The 25,461-nt window shown below is 34.0% G+C and overlaps 2 protein-coding genes across 2 annotated transcripts; one reads left to right on the top strand and one right to left on the bottom strand.

Annotated features, from left to right (window-relative positions):
* Nucleotides 1–8,486: 8,486 nt before the first annotated feature.
* On the top strand, nucleotides 8,487–9,868 carry LOC111989569 (putative F-box/LRR-repeat protein 23). The gene has a single exon (XM_065770853.1). It carries the CDS (start codon nucleotides 9,134–9,136, stop codon nucleotides 9,641–9,643), a length of 510 nt encoding a protein of 169 aa, XP_065626925.1. The 5' UTR covers nucleotides 8,487–9,133; the 3' UTR covers nucleotides 9,644–9,868.
* Nucleotides 9,869–13,570: 3,702 nt separating this feature from the next.
* LOC111989579 (tubulin beta-4 chain) lies at nucleotides 13,571–18,600 on the bottom strand. The gene is made up of 4 exons (XM_024021374.2): nucleotides 18,447–18,600; nucleotides 17,187–17,587; nucleotides 16,164–16,433; nucleotides 13,571–14,484 (listed from the first exon to the last, which is right to left on the bottom strand). The coding sequence occupies exons 2-4, from the start codon at nucleotides 17,578–17,580 to the stop codon at nucleotides 13,805–13,807; spliced, it is 1,344 nt and encodes a 447-aa protein (XP_023877142.1). The 5' UTR covers nucleotides 17,581–17,587; nucleotides 18,447–18,600; the 3' UTR covers nucleotides 13,571–13,804.
* Nucleotides 18,601–25,461: the final 6,861 nt, after the last annotated feature.

The following is a 25,461-nucleotide window of genomic DNA, read 5'->3' on the forward strand; positions in this document are numbered from 1 at the left end:
CAAACACGACATCACGGCTGATGACAATTTTCATGGTGCTAGGATTGTATAGTTTATAAGCTTTTGACTTATCACTAACACCAAGAAAAATGCATTTTTCTCCCTTGTTATCTAGCTTCCTCCTCTTCTCATCTGGAATATGGGCATAGGCAATACACCCAAAAATCCGAAAATGATCTACAGCAGGTTTCCTTCCGCTCCATGCTTCCTCTAGTGTCATATTTTGAACAGCAAATGTTGGACTTCTATTCAAAATGTGAATACTCCAATTTACAGCTTCAGGCCAAAAGGATTTTGGAATTCTCCCTCTTGTCAACAAGCTTCTCACCATATTAAGGATGGTTCTGTTTTTCCTCTCTGATACACCATTTTGTTGTGGTGTATAAGCAGCTGTCAGCTCTCTTCGAATGCCATGATCTTCACAAAAAACTTCAAATTCGGTTGAGCAATATCCTCCACCACGATCTGTTCGGAGGGTCTTAATGGTGTTTCCAGTTTCATTTTCCACACAAGCCTTGAAGCTTTTAAACGCACAAAAAGCTTCTGATTTTGCCTGTAAAAAATAAACCCAAGTTTTTCGAGTATAATCATCAATGAAGGTAATTAAGTATCTTTTACCTCCATTAGAACATGGTGTTATTGGGCCGCATATATTGGAATGAATTAGCTCCAAAGCTACTTTTGCTCGCCATGACTTCCTTTTGGGAAATTGAGAACGATGTTGTTTGCCAACAACACATTCCTCACAAACTTGGGAAGGAATACTAATCTGAGGAAGACCTGCCACCATATTTTTCTGTTGGAGGGTCTTTAATCCACCAAAGATCAAGTGGCCATAACGAAAATGCCACAACCAAGAAGAATCTTTTACTTCAGCTACCAAACAAGATTGCACACTTGTAATCTTCAATGGAAACAACCTGTTTGTACTCATTTGCACAACAGCAATGGCTTCTCTAGTAGGATCATAAATCTCACAAACACCCTTTTGAATAGTGATTATATAACCCTTTTCTTGCAATTGACCAGCACTTAACAAATTGCTTTTCAAGTCAGGAATGTAAAAGACATTAGAAATTGTTTCTACAAAACCATTCTTGGTTCTTATCTCTATATCACCCTTTCCCATCACCTTCACAGTAGAACAATCACCAAAACGTACTATAGAATGAAAGCATTCATTTAAATAAGAAAAAGAAGACTTACTTCCACACATGTGGTTACTGCAGCCCGTGTCCACATACCAAACATCAGATTCAGGTTCTTGATTAGCTTGAACAGCCACTAACAAAGTTTCCACTTCCTTCTTTTCAGCAAAATTCGATTGTGGTTCCTTTTCTTTGTCTTTAGGCAGCCTAGTATAACATTCAGAACGATAATGACCAAATTTATGACATCTAAAGCACTCTACCTTGGATTTGTCATAATGTTGATCTCGTCCTCTGCCTTTGCCCTGAAATTGTCCATCATCGGCTTTGAAATGCCTGCTACCATCTCTATTGCCTCGATCTCCCCTTCCTCTACCTCTACCCCTTCCTCTAGAGTTTGAGAAATGAGTAGAGATAGAAGCCTTTAGAGCTTGCTCCTCTGAAGTTGAACTTCGGTTCATCTTCTGTTCATGGACCAGCAAGGAACTCTGCAGTTCATCAAGAGAAAATGCATCTATGTCTTTCGATTCTTCAATGGAACACACAACATAATCAAACTTTGGTGTCAGAGAACGCAATATCTTCTCAACAACGGTGACATCTTCCATCTTCTCACCATGAAAGCGCATTTTGTTGCTAATCTCCATAGTCCTAGCACAATAGCTGGTGATGGATTCTCCATCCTTCATTTGTAGAGTCTCAAAATCTCTTCTCAAAGCTTGAAGCTGTGCACGCTTCACTCTAGCAGAGCCTTCATATTTCTTCTGCATGGAATCCCAAATATCTTTGGAAGTTTCTTTGCTAAGAATTGTTTCCAAGATGTGACGATCAATTGCTTGGAAAAGATAATTTTTTGCCTTCAAATCTTTGAGCTTTCTCCCTTCCAACTCTGTTTTCTGAGCATCTGTCAAGACTGTATTTGGTGCTGGTGCTTGAATTCCAGATTCAACAATCGGCCAATACTCTTTGGACCGTAGGAAATTCTCCATTAGCATACTCCAATGGTCATAGTGACCATCAAAACGTGGGATTGCCGCCTGCACAAAATTTGAATCTGAAGCCATCAATACTATTTGGGGACTCTCTCTCTCTTGCTTTTCTCACTGGCTCTGATACCACTTGTTGGGGAGATAAACATCTTGGGGAGCTTCCTTGAGTAATTAATATAACATATAGAAATACACTTTAACCTAAAAGGCCTAAGCCCAATGGGTATGTGCTCAATTATGTTATATTAACCACTCATTCTTTTTTATCTTTATTCAATGTGGGACTTCACGCACACGTGTAACCCAACAAATCCTTTAGGAATTGTTTACTTAAAATATAATCCTTTCTATCTTTTTTATCGTCATTCCTCAAGAAGAACTCAATGATAAAGATGGAATCCAATAGAATCATTCTCACGAAATCTTTCTTTTCGGGTAGAGAAATCTCTACTGCATAACAACGGCGGATCTCATCTTCATTTTTTTTCAATGATGCATGCAAACTCCTTCTGGGGTTTGCTAATCCGAGAAAAGAACGCCTTTATATAACTTTCTTTCCACATTTGCATGTCCTTTAGTTCGCCATTGTTGGAATGAACAGGGCCTATTGAAATTAACTTTGGAGTGTAGGCATTTTTATTTACATTACGAAGTCTTTGGGGGACCCTGTAGATGCAACACTTGGGGGGTCCCAGTTAGGCTCCCTGGCTTGTGTAACTTCAATGATAGTATCTTTTTTTCCCCAAACAAAGTCTTTGGCCATGTTTTTCAATCGTTAGCTTCCTTTTTCCTGTGATAGATAAACAACAATCATTAGCACTAGAATACAATCATTCCAGAATTTAATCCACGAGGTATTACTTGCTCTAGGCTCCAGGCCCCAACCCAACCCTATATACATATCTTCATCAGGACTTTTATTAGGTTTTTTTCTTTTGAAATTATCGCATAATCATCCGAACACTGAGGCCAAGATTGAAAGATAAATAATTAGACAATTAAATATTTTTTAAGAAAACAATAAACAAAAATTTAATGTCTTAAACCTAACCTTAATTGTGCATATATATATATATATAACAACAACAACAACAATTTATTTTAACAATCAAGATTAAGTGGATAATGAATCCTCAAAAAAAGTGTAAAATTTTTAGTTGATTTTATTAATTGTGCTTATTGTGTGCGTATGTGTGTGTGTGTGTATTTATATATATATATATATATAAAGATAAAAGGATTTTGAGAGAGAAGGGCAAGGATTTACATAATTCGGCCTTGTGATTTATGTCTTAAAAAAAAAAAAAAAAAAAAAAAACTCTTAGTAGCTATATATATATATATATCTATTTTTTTTTTTGAATTGTTATTTTACAATGAACCTAAAATATAATGTATATTGGAACTAAGGTTAACTTATTAGGAGAATCCTATGATAAGAATAAATTCAAGGACGATTAATATTCATTGATTTTAGTCAACCAAAGAAATCAACATGTGTTGAATGTGATATTCATTAAACACTAACACTTAGGCATCACAATTGTGAATAAAGTATTTCATGAGAAAGTTTCATTAGAAACTTGGTTATAATCAATGATTACAACTCCCACTAAAAAGATTAACATAGGCTACATAATTTGAAAATCAAATTGTTAGATTGTATGCATGTTCTTTATATTCTTAGCATGCAAGTCCAAATTAGCGCAAATCAAATTTTATTTATTACTTGATCTATAAACTTTTTTTATACATAATAAAACTATAAAAAGTTAAACTTTCAACATTTGATTGATGACATAACTATTGATAAAATTTTGTAATGATAGAGAATATAAAAAGAAAATGTAATTCAAATTTGAATTTGTCAAAATTTACATATAATAAAAATATATTTAATGGAGTTGTAGTATTTTGCTACAAATTGGTTTGTATCCCAATTTTGTCCAATTTAGTAATAATTACAACATTATGATATGTGAATTGTCTTGAGCCCACTAATGTAACTGAGTCCTAAAATCTTTCAAAATCAATTAACTTTGTTTCAATAGAAAATCTTGTGTAAAGACAGTTTTCCATATTTTCCAGTATTTGATAGTGTAAAAAAAATGAGTAAAAGAAAAATTATCTTTGGTAAATAAGAAAAGAGTGGCTTATTTTTAAAGATTGTTTTCCACTAATTTTTTTGGAAAATGACTCTATCTCACAACAACTTAAATAAAGGAAGTTACGAGATTGTTTTTCCAACTCATTTAAGGTTGCTACCAAATATTGGAAAATGAGATAGTTTTATTGAAAATACTTTTTAGAAAATAACTCATTTTTTTAGAAAATATTATCGCCGAAACGAACAAATTCAACCAAAGAAATCATAATGTGTTTTTTCTCAAAAAACACATTATGATTTCTTTGGTTTTCCGCCTATCCGGCTCTTTTCTTTCTAGCCGCAAAAACAACATTAACTAGTAGGGGCAAGTCTCACCTCTCAATAGGCAAAAACTTGTTGCACATACATTCATACATTAATATGCACAGAAAAAAAAAAAAAATTGAAATGGTAACAAGAACAAAGTTTAATTACAAATTAACCAAGTTGGAGTACATGCCATCTCACCCAACCTTCTTAAGTCATTTAACGAACCCATTCAAAACTTAATTCGTTACTCTCCCTTCCCTCTCTCTCTCTCTCTCTCTCTCAACCCTCGACTGCTTTCTCTCACTCCATTGGCACTCCTGATCCCTTGTCTTTCTTTGCCATTCCCTATCCCCACTCCCTTCACCTCCATAGTGTCACCACATTACTGAATGAATATCATTTTTCAAAGACATCTACTACATCCAATTTGACCCATGACTAGAATGACCCACACAAAATCCGATTACTCCCTTACCTAATTAGCCACCAATTGCCAGTCAAATAATCAACCACCACACATATCTAGCTAAAACCCACTCAACCAAGCCTCTCATAACATACCATAATGGGTCCATTAAATGACTTAAGGTCATCATGTGAGATTCATATGACAAGACACTTGTTTGATTTATGTGGATGTCACCACTGCACACTCTTAGTGCGATGGTCACTCTATAAGTATAAGTGCTTATAGGGTGTGGAGGGTAAGGGCCAAGGTTCAAGTCTCTAAGAGGGAGCTTCACACACATATATATTTAAATTGGCTAAAGTAAAATTTCTATCTTGTATAAAAAAATAAAAATAAAAGAAAAAGAAAAAGAAAAAAAGGGTGGATGTCACCTCTCCTCCAATCGGGTTTGTAACTTAACCTTTTCTGTGTGAGAAAGGATTTCTTAAACAAAATAGGACATAACACTGAAAGCTTTTGATGCGAGAGAAAAAGGAAGAAACTAAGAAAGGTAAAAGAACAAAGAAACCCTTGGCTTTCTGAGCAATGACCTAAAAGACTTCATAAAGATGTAATAAAGGTAGGTTTTGTGAATAATTAACTTGAATACCATTAGACAAAATAAATCTTAATCATCTTTTTAACTCAAATGGTTCTCAACAATCCAAAAAGGTGTTTGAAAAAGGGGGAAAAAGAGTTTAAAGAGGGAATAAGGAAATTTGATCAAATAAGCAAAACCTAGAAAGCTTTACACAAGAGGAGATAAGAGTCAAAAAGAAAAGAAAAAGGAAGAGGGACAATAAATCTGAGGATTGTAAAGACACCCAACCCAACATAAAAGGACCCGAAGTATATTAAGAGGTAGGTGTTTTTTATGGATGATTGACCCTCTCCCGCCTTCATTTTTTTTTTTTTTTTTTTCTAACTAGAGTACATAGAGCCCTTTGAGATTTGAGCACCTCACTATTCTCTCAAATGAGTTTAATTCCCTGTCCCACATATACTAGATTAGTGGCGAAGCCAACAATAGTAGGGTCAAGCAAAATATATCTATAATTTATACCCACACATATCAATTATACTTAAAACGTGTCTATTACATGATTGAGTGTGTGTATATACATATATACATATACTTATATATATATATATATACATATACATATATATATATATATATATATAATTTTTATGTACATTTAAAAATTTGATCAAGTTAATTTTATACAATTTAAGAGAATTTTTGTTTTTCACTAAGTTATGTAGTTATCCTTTAAATTAATTATAATTAATACTTTGAATATTTTAAATAATTTTGTGTTGAATAAATTAAAGATTACATATTAACGTATAATAATAGTTTTAGAAAACATGAAATGTATAAAATAAAGGCGTAAATACACTTTTGGTTCTTACATTTTGGACTGATTCTCGATTTGGTCCCTAAATTGATTTTGCTCCTAGGTCAGTCCCTGATTTTAGAAAATTGATTCTATTTTGGTTCCTGCCGTCAACCTAGTAACAGAAAAATCTGGCGTGGCAGACGGAGTGCACGGCTGGCGTGTTATATGCTGACGTGGCTAATAAAATAATTAAAAAAAAGCCACATCAGCATGCCACGTCAGCATCTGATTTTTTTAAAAAAAATTATCAATTTTAACAAAATTAAAAAAAATAAAAATAATTTTTATTTTTCAATGTTAATTTAATTCAAAAAAAAAAAAACAAAAAAAAAATTTATTTTTCCGTTTTAAAGATTGAGAAAAAAATTTATAGCAACTTTCTCAAATATTCTTGAACTCTCTTGGCAAACAAACACATCACAAAATTTTAAATATATCAATTTTTAGACAAAATTAAAGTTAAAAAAAAAAAATTGAAAACCCTTCACAAACCCAAAACAAAATCTAGACTCAAATGATTCATAACTCTCTCAAGCTCTCTCTCTCTCTCAAGTTCAGATCTCTCTCTCTCTAACTCACCCACTCTCTTTTCCTCTCTTACTGGTGGTGGTGGAGTCATCCCACGATGAGGAGATGAAGGAGTAGCAGTGGACCAGCATTGACACTCTCCTTCCTGGGCTCATAAACAACGTTGAAGCCAACGGGCTTGGAGACCGAGTCGAAGTGAGGCAACTCATTTGGGATCGGACAAGTCTTCCAGCGAGTTTAATGGGTTCGACTTCAATCGCTAGTGATGGGTAGTTTTTCTCTTAATCTCTAACTTTCTCTCTCTCTAAACCCGACTCTCTCTCTTGATTGTTTGATAAGTGGTGTGGTGGTGGGTTTGATTGTTTGATCAGTGGAGGTGGTGGTTGGATTTTTCTGTGTTTCCGTGGGGGTTGGTCGTTCATTGGTTTTGAGTTTACGTTTGTTTCATAAGAAAATTACTGGGTTTGGGTTTGAATTTTTGGGTTTGGGTGAAAATTTATGGGTTTGATCGATGGAAGTGGTGGCTGGGTTTGTGTTTATGTTTGTTTGTTAAATGTGAGTTATTTTAGTGTTTGGTTTGAAAGAAAATCTTGATTTTCTGGGGAAAATGTTGATGATTGTTCAAGGAACATTTATGAGGTTGGTTGGGTTTGTTGTTATTGTGAGCTGAATGGACTGGGTTTGTGTGTGTATGTTTGTTTCATAAAAAAATTTGGTTTTGGGTGGAAAGAAAATGTTGTGATGAAAATCTTAGGCATTGTCTTTTTAGATGTGAATTTAACAGTGTTTTGTTTGAAAAAAATTTCTCTGGGAAAGATGTTAAATGCCCAGATATTTTTTGTTTTCTTGAGTTCTTGTGACTTGGGTTTATATCTTTGTGTATTCATTTTCAAATATGAATCTATGTATTTTTATGTTTTTTTTTTTTTAATTTTGTTAAAATTGATAATTTTAAAAAAAAAAAAATCAGATGCTGACGTGGCTTTTTTATTATTAATTTATTAGCCACGTCAGCATATAACACGCCAACTGTGCACTCCGTCTGCCACGTCAGATTTTTCTGTTACTGGGTTGACGGCAGGAACCAAAATAGAATCGATTTTCTAAAATCAGGGACTGACCTAGGAGCAAAATCAATTTAGGGACCAAATCGAGAATCAGCCCAAAATGTAAGGACCAAAAGTGTATTTACGCCTAAAATAAATTAATTCAAATACATTAATTAATAAATATTGCTTTTATATGCTTTAACATATACAATGTACATTCTCAAAAAAATAAAAATACAATGTAATATAATAATAATAATAATTAACTATAAAAAATATTTTACTTTTTTTATGGATGAAAAAATATAACCTATCCTAAAATTTTAATTGTAAAAATCATAGTATCATTTCTTTTAATGGAAAATGAAAAAAAAAAAAAAAATCAATGCATTCTAGCCAAACGGTCTCAGAAATTATCAGTATACTTGGAACATGATATATATATATATATATATTATTACTGTTTTCTAAAATATATATATATATATATAAAATAAAAAGTACTTTAAAAGCTATGGGTAGCAATTAAGGACAGATTCTGTACTCGTGAGAGGCTAGCTAGGAGGAGATATATGTGTGTACTGTAAAAGTTGATTAGCAGGGTATAGACCATTTATTCTTTGAATGCTTCTTCACTGGGAGAATTTGGCAGAAGGGTCCTCTCTGTGGTCCTTGTTATAATAGGCAGTTCTTTTCATTGCCTGATCTTATGCTTTGGAGTGTTCATCAAGGGCTTAAGGGTTAGAGCCTTAAGAGTGATTAATTGTATGCAAGCTTACTTTTTGCTTCTGCTGTGTACCACATTTGGCTGCAAAGGTGTTCCAAGGGTTTATAAATATAATAGCCAAGTTGAAACTGTGAAAGGCTGTTGAAGGAGATCAAATATTATGTTTAAGCTCGGATTGGAGGCTTCAAGAATGTTTCTAATCTATTAGGAAAGAGAATAATCTGTTCTAATGGAGAGTGGCTATGTCTATTCTTGGGTAGTAGTTAAGTTTTTGGGCTTGTTAATGTTATTGCAGCCTGTTTTCTGGACTGATTGTTTATCAATTTTTTGCAATAAAAGTATATCATTCATTAAAAAGGAAGAAGATTGGTATAACTGTTTTTCTTTTCTGTAGTGGCAGATTCCTTAGGGTATTGCTGATTCCTATGAGTGATGTCACTGACAAAATGGTAGAGAGGCATGCAATTTCATTTGAAAACATGGCAGTCCTTGACATCAGCTACTGTTTGAAGATAACATGCCGAGGGATTGAATCTTTTGGAAAGAACTGCAAGACCTTGGTTCACTTGAGGAGAAATATGCCCCTACCGGAGGTGTTGCCTAGTTACAATGTGAATGGGACAGGCATCAAGCCTGACAATAGCGAGGCAATGATCATAGCTGACACAATGCCAGGACTTCAGCATCTTGAGCTTTGTTATGGCCACTTTGGCGACGTTGGCCTTGAGGCCATTCTTGCTAAGTGCACGGCCCTTACGCATCTTGACATTCGAGGGTGTTGGAGCATGAAGTTGGATGGTGATCTTGAGGATAGATGCTACCGGCTTCAAGAGTTTAAGAGCCCCTGGCATGATGAGTTTGACAACGAGGCCTCCTCAGGAAGTGACAGTGATGGAGCCAATGCTGATGTAGAATCTTCCTCTGATGAGGATTAGCTCATGGTTTTGTGGTAATCTTGACATAACAATAGGCCCCCCAATAAACCTTCTTCACTCCCTCTAAGGAAGTAATGCCATTCCTAAAACTCAAAGTAAATGCTTCCTGCTCTTCTTTCATTTTCCTTTGACTTAGAAATTTCTTTTACCTTTTTGCAAGAGTAATTCTCTGTTTTGTCTCTAAGAACTGAAGGAAATAAATGAAGATATAAATTTGAAGCTCAACTTGGTTGATGTGCTCAGTTTTGTTAAGCATTTCATCAGATTACTTATTTTATATTATCTTTTTGTGTTAGTTATATCATACTTGTGATTGATGGATTATTTTTCATCTTACCATGTCCGAATTATTATTTGAAAAATATTGCTTTCTTGAATTCATACTGTTTGGAGAAAAGCTTTTGCATTGGTTATTAATGATGATATGTAATACTCCCTTGCCTGTTGTATTATTAAAAAATAAGTAAATAAATAAAAGAACCATTATAGAACTGGAATATGAAGTTGACCAAACTTATTAAGTGAAAAAAGTCTGGATTTAACTACTAAGAGCTACATATTTTCTTGGAACAGGCAAGGGAGTGTTCAATTCCTAAACCACCAACGGACTTCCAAAGAAATAATAACTGCATGATTTCCATTTTGTCAATACCTTTTATAGCTAATAAGATCTACATGAAAGCCATGGAAGTCACATAACCAGTAATTTGTTTGTATCTATATGGTATCAGTTGTTCATGATGCTTGATGTACACACACATATAGATATAATTGTATCTATTTTTACCGAAATATCAGAAGCATAGTATCACTAATCAAAGGAATTTAAAAACTCTGCATTGGTTTTTTAGCCTGTGATGCAATTGCCAAACCCATTAATAGCCAGTCCGGTGCCCAACCCAAACTAGCATTGGCACACTCTAGTGCTTTTTACTGACGACAGTGATGAATTGGCTGAAGATGGAGGAGGGAGACCAAATTGGCTTGGGAGAGCCGTGTTGTGTTTTGTACTTTAAGGTTGGTGGTTAAAGAGTTGATTGAAGTATTTATGGCGGTTTGTGATTTGTCAACACTATTTTGCTTTGTGTTGGTGTGGTGAGTTTGGTTCCCTTTGATAGGCGATTGGAGAAGGAAAAAAATACATAAGAAAGGATGAAGAAATGAAATAGAGAAAGGGAATATGAAAAGATGGGAGAAGAAACTCTTTTTTTTTTTTTTTTAAGTTTTAATAGTGCCATGTCAATGAAAATGTATATAGTATATACTAATCATACTAATAGTTCCCAATAGTTTTCATCTAATTTACTCTAACCTTTTACAAGGTTTTGAAACCCAAACCATTCATTGAACCGTAAAAGAGAGAGGTTCAAGATTTTTAAGGTCGAACTGAGGTTGAACCAGAGTTGAACCATAATGACATCATAATTAATTAATAATTATTTTAAATATATATAAAAATATTAAATTAATAAAAATTGAAAAATTAATTAAAATAGTCAAATTAAAATAAAAATTCAAAATTCAAAAATATTTTTCATATCATAATTTTTACAAATAAATAAATAAAATATCAAATCTTAAGCAAATATAGATATAGTATTTATTTATTTATATGTTATTTAGTAAAACCTTGATAATAATAATAATAATAATATAATTATTATTATAATATAAGAACTTGTGGCTTGTGGCAAATTGGCAATACACGTATATTACGTCACGTCACATCACGTTAGGCTCAAGGTTACTCAAAGCTGAAAGAGAAGTCATGACTGAAACATTCAACTCATTTTTTATTCAAAAATTCAAAGTCTTCAACATTTCCAATGCAAATGCCAGTCAGTAGTCACGTGGAGGCTTAAGAAACTTCAAAAAGAAAGAGAAACAAAGAAAAAGAAACCACATATAACAAAAGTTACGTAACAGTGTTCAGTAAAAATAGAGACTCAGAAAGAAGACTAGTTACACATCACGTTGGGCTCAAGGTTACTCAAAACTGAAAGAGAAGTCATGACTGAAACATTCAGCTCATTTTTTATTCAAAAATTCAAAGTCTTCAACATTTCCAATGCAAGTGCTAGTCAGTAGTCACGTGGAGGCTTAGGAAACTTCAAAAAGAAATTCAAAACAAAGAAAGAGAAACCACATATAACAAAAGTTACATAGCAGCGTTTAGCAAAAATAGAGACTCGGAGAGGAGACTAGTTATTGTAGAGTAGTGGAGACGGACGAACAGAAAGAAAGAAAAGAAGAAAGAAGAAGAAGCTACTGCTTCATGGCGCCACCCCTGCTTCATTGTCTTTTTGTTCCTCTTCTCCTTCTTCTTTTTTTTTTTTTTTTTCTTTAGAAATTATTTGGTTCCAGATATGAAAAAAATAGAATCATGTAAACCATAAAAATCAGTTACGATTCAGAGAACCGTATAGTCTGATCGCGGTTCAAACGGTTTCATGCTTTTTTCGCATTAAGAGGTTCTTTAAATTAAAAGAACCGCAATAGGTAGAGATTCACAGTTAACCGGGTTGGACCGTATGGTCCGGTCCGGATTTGAAAACCTTGACCTTTTACGTAAAGGCTATTCTCCAAAATACTAATTTGGAAAATTGTAGCTAATTGTCTGCCTACTAACACCAATTTGGCTAGATTTTTTGATATTGGAGATAAGCTATGTCCCCTTGGTAAGGCAGAAGTTGAGTCCTTAATCCATCTTTTTGCTCTATGCTCGATGGCAAAGGCTCTTTGGTTCAATAGTCAGTGGGGAGTGAGGTCTGATACTCTTGGGTTTTCTTCAACCTTAGAGCTCATTCAATTTCTTTTCTCCCCACCCTTTCTTGGGTAGTTTGAATCTTGAACAGAGAAATGAATTTTTGTTGTTTGGAGCTATTTTTTATAATGGAATTTGGAAGTTGAGGAATCAAGTTCATTTTGAAAATCTCCCCCTAAGCATTGATGACTTTTATCTTCTAGAATTGGGAGACTCCTTGCTAAATTCAAAAATTCTAGATTTGCTGAGATGGTTTTTGTGAAACCAACGGAGTTGCTTCATGCATGGTCACCTCCTAGGCGATTCTCAATTAAAATTAATGTGGATGCTGCAATTGGACTAAAATTTTTTGCTATTGCTGTAGTGGCAAGAGATTGGAGAGGGAGGTTGGTCTTTGCTTGCTCTCAAAAGGTGAATACCACCTTCCCCCTCCAAGCTGAAGCTGAGGCTATGAAATGGGCTTTGTTGTTGGCAGCCAAGTTGGAAGTTGAGGGTATTTATAATGAGACTGACTTCAAGATCTGTTGTGATGCTCTTATTAATCCAAGTCAAACTTCCCCATGGAGAATTAGGTCCAAAGTTATGGAGATGCAGGTCCTGCTTTATGCTCTTTCTAATGTTTTTGTCTCTCGGGTTCCTAGATTAGCCAATATGGCAGCCCATTCTCTAGCAAAGCGGTCATTGTCTTGTAATTTTTTTGGTTGTTTTGACATTGGCTGCTGTCCCCCTAATTTTGCCTTTGTTGTGTGGGATGAAGCTGGCAGCTAGTTGTATTTTTTGTCGCTCTTCTTTGTTAATAAAGATTTTTCATTCATGACAAAAGAAAAAGGCTATTCTCCAAAATAAGTCTTATAGAAAACTATTTTTAATAATTATTAATTAAATAATATTATTTTCCCAACCAAAAAAAAAAAAACAACCCTTAATTTAACATGTCTACATTAAAATTAAGCTTTGACAAGCACTCAAAAGAAAGTTGAGCTCTCCTAGAAACTCGTTTTATCCCCTATAGCCCCCACTTTGAGTATGGGCCTCCATTCCATGCACACACCTCAAAAGTTTAAGGCCTGCTCCAAAACAAGAAACAAAATTGACGAGAAAGAGCTCATGATCGAGTAGAACCTACCATGTGTGAGGCACAGAAAAGCTTCAGATATAGGATATAATACTAAACTTCATGATAGAAATGGATAGAAGCAAAGTTAGAATTCAAACATACACAACTTTCTAACTCCCCAACTACAGATATTTCACGATTTTAAACAAGGAAAAATAGGCATTTTCCCAACTCTCCTAAGAGTTCCCACTTCATCCATAGAAAAAAACACAAGAAAATTATCTCATGATTAATTGCTTGTAGATATTTTTAGGCCCATATCGTTGCTCTCTTGCACACCTTACATCTCCTCCTGCTCAGCTTCCTCCTCATCCTCATAATCAAGTTCCTCATCTGCAGTGGCATCTTGGTACTGCTGGTACTCGGATACCAGATCATTCATGTTGCTTTCTGCCTCAGTGAACTCCATTTCATCCATGCCTTCCCCAGTGTACCAGTGCAAGAAAGCCTTTCTCCTGAACATAGCTGTGAACTGCTCGCTCACCCGCCTAAACATCTCCTGGATGGAGGTTGAGTTCCCAATAAAGGTCGATGCCATAGAGAGGCCCCTGGGAGGAATATCACAGACACTAGATTTCACGTTGTTCGGGATCCACTCAACAAAGTAAGAAGAATTCTTATTCTGCACATTGATCATCTGTTCATCGACTTCTTTAGTACTCATCTTGCCCCTGAACATGGCTGAAGCTGTGAGGTAGCGACCGTGGCGTGGGTCTGCAGCGCACATCATGTTCTTTGAATCCCACATTTGCTGGGTAAGCTCTGGGACAGTTAGAGCACGGTACTGTTGAGAACCACGTGAGGTAAGAGGAGCAAATCCAACCATAAAGAAGTGCAGACGGGGGAACGGAATAAGATTCACTGCAAGCTTCCGGAGGTCAGAGTTAAGCTGGCCCGGGAACCTGAGGCAGCAAGTAACACCACTCATGGTTGCAGAGATCAGATGGTTCAGATCACCAACTGCCAGAGGAAATAAATCAGAGTTGATCAGCATATACCTTGGAAGATAAGGATAGCACTTTTTAAAATACCAACCCTATTCACACTATATAAAAATATCTCAAAACATTCACTTCACATATCTTTTATCAATACTATCAAATAGTTTTGAGGATTATACTCTTATGGGGGGGAATTTAAACCTCCATCAAAGGAATCATGACCAACCAAAAAGTCACAAGAAAATTTCATTAAAAAAAAAAAAAGTTAATTAGAAAGGCCCATTATATGGCGGATCCCGTATCAGGGAAAGTTATGGCAAAGGCTAACTTAAAATTATTGAGATTTTCCAAATCAAGAATCATAAACAAGTTGTTGCATTGATATTTGATATGTTACATTCATCACATTACATATAGGAATTAAGTTCTAAACATGTAGTTGCCAAATAAATGTATGTTTCCCCATAACTACTTGGCCAAATATCATGCAAGATCCAATGAGGACCCCACATTCAAAATCACTCAGCTCAGAAGTCAAACTCAACACATGCCATCATACTAAATTAATTGGGATGGCTTCATTTCAGGCATCAACTGGACCTAACAGTTGCTATCAAACATATTTCATTATAATCACTATAAGGTGGGCGAACATCTGACCCCACAGCATACTTAATGCACTGACCCACCAAGAAGGTGAAATCAATGAATGATAAAGAAATTCATCAGGACAACAGCTGTCCACTACTAGCCACAATAATAGACAACACTAAGAACACAACCAAACCATAGTGTAAGCCCCCCCACCCCCAGGCACATTGGATTCAAGCCTTCAAGTGCAAACAAAATGACACAGCAACCCAGTAGCAGTACATTGAAATCAGATCATGTTTTTTTTTTTTTTTTTTTTGATAAGTAATAAAGATTTATTGATATTAAAAAAGAGACACCCAAGTACACAAGGAGTATACAGGGGTGTAAATACCAAATACAAAAATTACATAAATCAAGTAAATCCAAAATTGAAGAAAAATGTGGTTTCTCCACACTGAGAACCAGTCCAATAAGGTTAAAATGTTTTACAAACAAAAAACTAACATCTCAGATTCTTACTAGTGTTCTAACGTTTCCACTTTTGTTAAAATACATAATCGTATACCTTGTTAGTCCCCTTTAGAAAATCAAATATTTTAAGGGAACATCATTTGAAGTGTCTCTCTAAGAAAAATGTGTAGGTTTAAAAAAATGCCCTTATAAACTTTGAAAAAAAAAATTTAATTGACTAAAATAAAGGATAGGGGCTTTTTTTCTTTAGAATCAAGATACTAAAGGATAAGGGCATACTGAGAAGTCAATAAATAATGACCATTAATTTTTAAAACTGAACAAATATTTTGGGAAGCCAGATGGAGAGAGGCAGTAATTATAAGCATATGCAATTGAATATAGATTACAAAATAATTCCAAAAAAAATAAATGAACAATGGTAGACAAACTATTTAACTTGTTCAACACGGTCCTAAACAAGCATGACACTTGTTAAAATTCAACTAGTTCACATGTGACAGTCAAGACAACCTTGCATAAGAAACAGCATTATACTAATATCTTTGAAATAAGGCCAGTAGAATGCCTTTCTAGAAAACTGAATTGATATCCTAGCTTCTACTTTGTTGCCGTTGAAAATAATCTACTTACAGCTTGGGGTAGTTAACTTCAGAGTCCTGAAACAAATATCATACAAGGCCTCATTATCCAATACCATGCACTCATCTGCATTCTCAACAAGCTGATGAACAGAAAGGGTGGCATTGTAGGGCTCAACAACTGTGTCTGAGACCTTTGGTGATGGGAACACAGAGAAAGTAAGCATCATCCGGTCAGGGTACTCTTCCCTGATCTTCGAAATAAGCAAAGTGCCCATCCCAGAACCAGTACCTCCACCAAGAGAGTGGCATACTTGGAAGCCTGAAGCAAGCAAAACCCATATATGAATCAATTTCATTACAATGACAAACTATACATCATTTTCCTTTCTTTTTAGTTGTGTTGGCAGAGAAGATTTAATATAAGCTATAAAAATAAGATGAAAGTGCTCTTCCTAAGTATCTAAATGTTATTCCATTAAGAAAGAAAAGCAGTATAAGTTTAGATAACAAAAATATAATAAACTGTTCAGGTAAAAAGATCTATTATTCACTGTTCATTCAAGAAATCTTATGACTTACAATAAAAATACATAAAGACATAAGACTGATAACAAAGATCTCACTCGAACAAAGACTCTAAGAGACATATAGGAAACAAAATAGAATCTAGAAAACCTTTGCTGTCCAAAACTAATGGCCCAAAATTAGTTTTGATTGAGGGGGGAGTAGAGTGAGATCTTTGATGTCAAAACCGTTTGGATTGAGGGGGAGAGAAGGGGAGTAGAGTAGAGTAGAGTAGAGCATAATTGGCCCAAAATTAGTCTATTTTCAGTCAATTCTACTCTACTCTCCTCCACTCCCCCTCCCTCATCCCTCAATCCAAACAGGCCCTAAGTTAATTGAATTGATTCAATATCCAATAAATTATAATTCCAAGAGTTCAATAGGCAAAAGTAGCATAATATCAATATCCAAATTCCAACTCCATGAATTCCTAAACCATTAACAACAAAAAGAATAAAACATAAAAGAACACAAAGGAAAAACAATCAAAAACAAGAAGAAATTATACCCTGAAGACAGTCACAATTCTCAGCTTCCTTTCTCACAACATCAAGAACCGAGTCAATGAGCTCCGCTCCCTCAGTGTAATGCCCTTTGGCCCAGTTGTTTCCGGCACCAGACTGCCCAAAAACGAAGTTATCAGGCCTGAAGATCTGGCCATAGGGACCAGTCCTCACACTGTCCATGGTACCTGGCTCGAGATCCATGAGCACGGCACGAGGGACGTACCGCCCACAAGAGGCCTCATTGTAATACACATTGACGCGCTCCAATTGCAGTTCAGAGTTCCCAGTGTAACGGCCGGTAGGGTCGATGCCGTGCTCATCGCAAACCACTTCCCAGAACTTTGATCCGATCTGGTTTCCACATTGTCCACCCTGAACGTGAAGGATTTCTCTCATTTTCTCTCTGTAAAAACCGAGTAATAACACATCAAGTAGCAGTGTCAGTAATATTTAGTGAAAAACCTTATGCACTGTTTGGTTGATGAGAAAATGAAGGTAAATAAAATAATAGTCTCAAAACCTTTAAAAAAAAAAAAATTCTCAATTCTGAAAAACATAAGCACAGAATCAAGTAGCAATGTCAGTGAAAAACCTAATGCTCTGTTTGGTTGATGAGAAAATGCTGGTAAATAGAATAATAGTATCAAATTCTTAAAATCTCTCAATAGACTCAATTGCGTAAAAGACACTAGAAGACTAGCGCCTTTTTTTGAATCAATGCTTTGTAATGTGTTTTGTTATCTTTATTTTGTTTTCCTTCATTTTCTGGGCAACCAAACGGTCTCGATGTACTGGTCTTTTTGCTTAATCCTCGAATTTTATGTTTCTATGTTTGTTTTTGGTATTTAATTTCGATTTGAACTTCTTTTAAGTAAATTTTCTTACTTAAATCTGTTTGGCTCCTGAGAAAATAATGGTAAATAGAATAATAGTGTCAAATTCTTAAAATCTCTCAATTGCTCTCATTCTCCACCATTTTCGCAGGAGCCAAACAGATTTAAGTAAGAAAATTTAAAGTTCAAATCGAAATTAAATACCGAAAACAAACATAGAAACATAAAATTTGAGGATTAAGCAAAAAGACTAGTAGATCGAGACCGTTTGGTTGCCCAGAAAATGAAGGAAAGCAAAATAAAAATAACAAAACACATTACAAAGCATTGATTCAAAAAAATGCGCTAGTCTTCTAGAGTTTTTTACTTCACTCTCCCAAGGTTTCTGAGCAACCAAGCAGAGAAGAAATGTATAGCCGAGAAACTTACCGAAGAGCGGAGATCCGGAGATCGGAAGTGAGAAATGTGAGGATTCTGACGAGGCTCCGGCAACCAGCGGCGGAGCGTGACTCGATCGGAGGGTGTAGAGTGAGAAAGAGAGAGTGAGAGAGTGTGTGATTTGAGTGTAAGAAAGCGGGCTTTGGAAATGTGGAATTATATAGGAAGCGAAAGGGTGAGGATTTGAAGATCGGACGGACAGCGTTATTTCCCTCGCGTTTTTGCTTTGTTGGACCGTTCGATGCCGTTGATGGATTAGATTGGACGGTGTGGATTGAGTTGTTAACGTTCAGAAAAAAAGAGGGGTCTCTATTTGTCTTTTTCATATTTTTTAAAATAATATTTTGTAGACGAAAATGGCCTTGTGATTATTGACTAGATTGTCCTTGGCGTTGGCTGTGATGGAAAGGTTGAAACGCTTGTGTTGTAGGCGTGCCGCGTGCAGCGTGGCTTGCAATAAATAGGAATGTTTGAATATCGTTATCGTTAAAATTTAAAAATTGAAAATATTGTAACAAAATAATTTTTAAATATGTAAATAGTATTATGGGATCTAGTTTTAAAGTCTTTTTAATTGAAAAAAGTTCTTGCGAGTTCTGTGAATAGTACACGAAATCCATTGTTTTTCAACAAAACGTAGGAACGCACGAAAAATGTGCGTTCCAGACGCACACTATATGTCCCAATTAGATTTTTTTTTTTTTTTAATTTTAAGAGAGACTATGTTTATCTCTATTTCTGTCAATAACATTAGGATACTAATTTGACACAGCTTTGTACTACAACTCACCACGTGGTAAGTTGTAATTGATAAGGGTGTGTACTCAGCATTATTCCTACCTCTATATATTAATTAGGAGGCATTAAGAAAATTCAAAATGTTTAGTAACTTGTCACACCCTTCTCTAAAAGTTACCATTACTTGTGAGTGGAGTTGTGGTGTGTCTTTGTATTAGAATTTCTTTCCCTCTCCCTTGCGTGTGTGTGTGTTTGTTTCTTAAAAAAAAAAAAAAAAGTCTAAAATACTCCTAAACTAATTAGATAATCTTTATTCCTAAAAAAAATGGTTAAAATTGTAATTCAATAAAATTTTAAAACAAAAAATTATCCAAAAACCTTTTTTTCCTAAAAATTGGCATACTAAAACTAGCAGTTTACTTTTTTTCAAAATCCTAAAGTTTAGCTTCTTAAAAATTCATTCCCGTATAACCTCACTAACAATAGACAAATTCAAATTAAAAAATTATGACATTAAATTAAAAAAAAAAAAAAAAAAACCTCGTCGTAGGTGTGGAGTGCGTGTGATGAGGCTAGTTAGCGATTATGCAATTTAAAACTTGTGTTTTACAGCTTACTAACGGATGCCTTAAGTGCATATATTAACCGGTCCCTTAAAATTTACACAACTTAGGTCGAGTATTCATATGTAGTATGCACTAGACTTAATAGGATACTAATATGTGTTTAATACATGTTGTGTATTAGCACTTAGCATCTTATCAAATTTATTGCACATGAGTATTAAACATAAGTCTTGCGCATTTATTTTTTTCTTTCTTTTAGGTGCAGCTCTCTCAAATAGCCCATTTTCTAGATTTTGAAAAATAAGTAAAAGGCACTAAATCTTGTTAGACAAAAGAGAAATATGAAATCATTACAATGTAGGTGCTACTAGTATAATCAGATGCTATTCAAAATTTAGTTATTTAATTTCTATCTTGTATCAAAAAAAAAAAAATTGTCATTTGGGAATATATAAAAATAAAAAGATTGTTAATGTTTTTGTTGTGTAAAATATTAATTTTTTTAAAAGATCAAGAATTTCTTAGAAGTTTGATGTTTTTCTTCAGAAATAAGTTGAAATGATATTTGATTTGTCATAAGATAGATAGGTCGTGTGCGTTGACATTAGTTAGTTTCATTTTTTTTTTCTTTCAAACATTAGAAAAAAGATGCATTGTGACTTACATGGAATGAATCACAAATGATATTAGTTTTGGGATGATTCAATAGTTATAACTTATAATAATCGGGAGGGGCATTTGAACTTTGTATATCTATGTTGGAAACATTAGGATTTGTGAACTAAAAGAATTTTTACACCAATAATAGTAATTAATTTAGTATTCATACATTATTGCCATTTCTCACTCTTCATCAAGTTTTTTGTTGATTCTTTTTATTTTTTCTTTTTCTTTTTTTTTAACTCTCAAAATGCTTTTCCACACAGAAGAGGCATTGTGACTTTACTTAGAGGGGCCTTCCTAAAATTAATAAACGGGAAATACTTTACCTTAAAAATTTTATGGAATAATGAATGGGTATTGATTGATTGATTCTATTGAACATTGGTTGTCATCCTTGCTTAGCTAACAAAACTTAGTTGAAGGCTTTTGGTTTTGAAAACCCATGCCCCATTTGATTTAGTTTCACATAATTTTTCCATTTAATATAATTAACTTGTTCTCATTAATTTTCTACCCACACAGTAATTTAATTACCATTGACTTTGAGTTTAGCTTCTCACACAAAGTACCTTTTTTTTTTGAGAAACAAACACACACACACAAGGGAAAGGGAAATGAGCTCTAACACACAAAGTACTTAGAAAGCTTAAAATGATTCATTGTATAAATCAAGTATCACTTGTATGGTCAGTAATTTTTCCCTTCATTCTGGTATTTTCTTCTATACCCTTCCTTTAGTTTGAAGAATATTTGGTTTTAAAAAAATAATTCTATCAATAATGATAGCCCCCAAATACTTGTCATATTATTTGAAATTTTGAACTTCTAGGGTGCTATAAGTCTCTTTTTGAATCACATGTTGCATTTTTATATGAAAGAACGTGGAGGTCTTATCTTTATTGTTTTTTTTTTGGCCTAATGCTCTTCATACTCTTAATATTCTTTGAATGGACTTCACATCCTCAATCGTTTTTCAACAAAAAAAAAAAAAAAACAAGACTAATTATCAACAAATAATAAAAAAGTTATTCATGTCCCCCCGACTTAAAAAGCAGTTCAATTTTTCTCTCATAATAATCCAATGATACTAACCTCTTTTTTCACTTTTGACACCAAATAACAGCCCCAAAGGCCCATTACAAAGGTGGACGTACCAAATAGTACACTAACCCAAGGGTCATTCACAAATTCCTTGAGTAAATTCCTTGGGACCCCATTGTCACTTTTAAGGGGCATACTGGTAATTTCAACGAAGAAAAACTATTATTAGACATCAGGGCAATCTAGTAATTTTGTTATACTAAATATTAGGATGACATGAATGTGAGTGAGAGTGTCTTCTTCTTGACAATTTATTGATTAGTAATTCAAGAAGAAAAAAATCAAAGAAGAGATATTTTTTTATTTTGTCGTGTTTGGTGTGTCCAAAGAAATAGAAATAAATAAATAAAAAAAAAGGACAGAAAAGGTAGAAAGAGGTTCGCTGGAATGGTCACATGAGAAATCGATGCGCCCATGTGGCCGGCCAACCACTCTTATAAGTCTATCTCATCTCTCTCACCACACTGCACTAGTATCTACTACCTAAAAGTTCAATTAAGACCATCTTTTTTTTTTTTTTTTTTGCTAACCAATTAAGACCATCTTCTACTTTATTCTATCCGTGACTTTCATTTTTCTTTAGCTTAGATTTTGGGCAACTTAATTGTGCCCCCAGCTTATTAATATGTATCTGTCCTATGTCTACATATGGTAGAAAAAAAAAAACAAAAAAAAAAAAGGCAACTGCGAAATAATTTCATACTCTGGACTTATGCACATTAACGTCTTTGATGGGGTTGGTTGCACAGTTATGATTTGTTCGGACCTCCTGCTCTCGTAGGCTCGAGCCCAACGTATAAGATGTTATTATGGTCATGTGTTAAATGAAAAACACCAACTCAGATCGCCCTCTACCTCTTACCCATTTTTGTTCATTAAAATATATAAATGGCAGTGAAAAGAAAGAAAGAAAATGAGAGAGAGAGTGAGAGAGAGAGAGTGCTAATATAGTCTATGGTGTTTACTCTTTTTTAGTATGGTAAAAATTGAACCTTAATCCTATAACATGCCTCTAGCATAGATATGAAGCACATAGGCAAATTCTATCCTTCAATCAAATCTTCTTTCCATTCCATTGTGTCTATCATGTCACAGACCAAAACATTTTGATAGAGATAGTTTCGTGGAGAAATTACTTAAAAATTGTTGGGATTAGGTAGCCCATCTAGATCTATCCCCCCAAATATAGATTTGTCTTCCATTTTTCACCTTGCATCTAAATCCACGTTATAGGACGTTCATTGCCTCGATGCTCCACACACATGAAGCATTAGCGGCAATTTTGCATTTAGGAATTTATTGGGAATTACTTTGATTCGAGAACCCAAAACAACAAAGACCCTAGTAAATTAGCGATTTCAAGCCTTACTTTGCAAAGAGAGCAAGGTTAAGGAGATGCAAATCACATATACACATCACTCCAATTTTCTTTTCCATGCATAGCTTCTTCCAACTTAACCAATGCATTTTACACTCAAAGTCACATTGTTTCCACCCAAATTTTTACATCATAGTATTCAAATTAGTTATTAAAAAAAAAAATACCACTTGGCAAGAGGAAACAACTTATCGCAAATGTAGGGAGGATTGAGCTATGATTTTCAATAAAATATTTCCCCCCCTTGTGGATAATTAGTAAAAGGAAAGCTTCACTAGTAACATCACTAATACAATTAGTAATCATTTCATAATGTTTTTCAATTTGTCCATCAAAAACAATATCATAATGTTTTTTCATCCAATACATGCATGCATTGCTAATTGAGTTTAATAACTATCTATCAACTACTATATTGTCAAAAAAAAAAATTAGATTTTTATTTTCTTTCACACTAAAACCTGCTTGCCCCTGTAGGCTAGAACAGTCTTTTTTTTTTTTGGTCCATCATATCAATCAAGATCTCATCCTCGTATACTAATATGTATCATATATGTGGTCCCAAATTATACTCTAATGAACGCTTTCTGTCCCAAAAACATGTTGCAAACTTGCAATAGGTCTTGCTCACATGCTGTGAGACACTGAGCATGGAAAAATCTCATAGTTATATCGTATTTATAGATCTGAACATGTGACTGCCATTTAATTTTGCTTAAAAAGTATACTTTCTGTGTGGTCTGGAGACAGGGTTCCTCTTTCGGATCCTAGGATTAGAAACTAAACCCAGAGACACAATTTTATGAATTATATATTATATCTGTATCAGACATATCTATTATCGGGTAATTAGTCGGGTGTGTTTGGGACTTGCTTATAGACTAGTTTTTTGCTTTTTAGTTTTAATGAACAGCTTTTTAAAATTTTACATTTTCAAAGTATACAAGTATATACTTTAGCACACTTTCAGATTTTTTTTTTTTTTTTTGAATTTGCAAGTGGTCTTTTGTTGTAGTAACATCTAGGATACACAAATACTTCATTTAGAGTGTCATACTAATATCGTCTCTATGTCATACACGTCATAACAATATCCTATCTGTCATATTATATTATAATTTTTTAAAAATTACTTGTATCTGTGTCCTTGTTATAGATTTAGTTCCACGGTTTATCTCCTAAATTCTTCAAACTTCAAGAAAAAAAGAAAAGAAAAAAAGAAAAGAATGTAGAGCACAAGTTTAGAGAAGTGGTAAACACTATTACTAATACTTGTAACAAATTGACTCAGGATATTGTGATGGATCAAAGCCTTTCATGACTACAGTAGAGAGCACAAGTTTAGAGTAGCAATTGTCAATGACAATCTGGAGAAAGGAGGACATCAAGCTGAATCCTTTGTAACCCATTTTATTCCATCTTCGGAACTTGCTTTTGTATTAGCTTTTGACAATTCAGATGTAACAAATATTCATTTCGTACGTTGAATTAACTAATGCTTTATTCTTTTTCTTTTTTTAATTAAAAAAAAAGTTGAAGGAAAGAGATGGCATCTCCTACAATGTTGTGTGGGCATCCCACACGTGAGCCAAACACAAGAGTGTTTTAAACCCTTGATTTAAACATGCCTGCCCTACCTATAGGTAAGACTCGAGTCCAAATGCTTATGGTGAGGAATTCGAGCTCTTACTACTCCACCAATGAACTTTAGTGGTATTAATGTTTTATTTCTTTCTTAAAAAAAAAAAATTAAAAAAAAGAAAGAAAGAAGAAGAAGAAGCTATTAGTGTTTTTTTTCTTTTCTTTTCTTTTTTTTTAAAAAAAAAAAATTCATATTAGATTCTCTCTCTCTACAAAAGAAAAACAACTATTGATCTATCAATTATCAAAAGACATGTCTTGAATTCAACCAATAAAATGAGAACTTGGGAAGGGAACGGCATATTTGATAGTTGATACTTGATACAGTTTTTTTCTTATAATTCTGAAAGTAATGCCTGCCATGCGCATTTAGGTCAAATATTAATGAGAGTATTCATGTGCATTCCTCACGTGAAATAGTGAATATTTTATCAAAAGGTTAAAGTACAGGCATGCGAATAAATGAGTAATCAAACATGAAAAATCATTATCATTTGGAGTCACCCATGAAATAATCTCATGCACCATGTAGACATATCATATAAGATTTGCATTTTGATATTTTAACTAATATCTGTGTTATTTGAAGGGTTATTTGTTTGTTTTTATTTATTTTTAAGTTGATGTTAATTTTAATTTTTTTGGGGACACATCCATAGTTTAATCTCTGACTGTAGATATACCGTGTAAGATTGTAGTTATCACAGCATTCGAATACACACCTAAAACCCTTCTTCCATGATGCACAAAAGGACAACTTTTTTTATGGTTTTAGGGGATTTGTTTGCTATCCTACTATGATGTATTAATTTCTTGGATTCATTGTTAATTTAGTGTGAAATGACCATCATGCTACTCTTGGCGTGATGGTCACTTTACAAGTATAGTTCTTACGAGGTAGGAGAAACAAGGGTTAAGA

This window comes from Quercus suber, unplaced genomic scaffold (assembly GCF_002906115.3).
Source record: "Quercus suber isolate HL8 unplaced genomic scaffold, Cork oak 2.0 scaffold_36, whole genome shotgun sequence".
NCBI lineage: Eukaryota > Viridiplantae > Streptophyta > Magnoliopsida > Fagales > Fagaceae > Quercus > Quercus suber.

Coding starts and splice junctions, on each gene's coding strand:
- LOC111989569 (XM_065770853.1), top strand. CDS start 9,134: ATGAGTGATGTCACTGACAAAATGGTAGAGAGGCATGCAATTTCATTT.
- LOC111989579 (XM_024021374.2), bottom strand. CDS start 17,580: ATGAGAGAAATCCTTCACGTTCAGGGTGGACAATGTGGAAACCAGATC. Junction 16,434..17,186: donor GAATTGTGACTGTCTTCAGG/GTATAATTTCTT, acceptor TGCTTGCTTCAG/GCTTCCAAGTATGCCACTCT. Junction 14,485..16,163: donor GAAGTTAACTACCCCAAGCT/GTAAGTAGATTA, acceptor TTCCTCTGGCAG/TTGGTGATCTGAACCATCTG.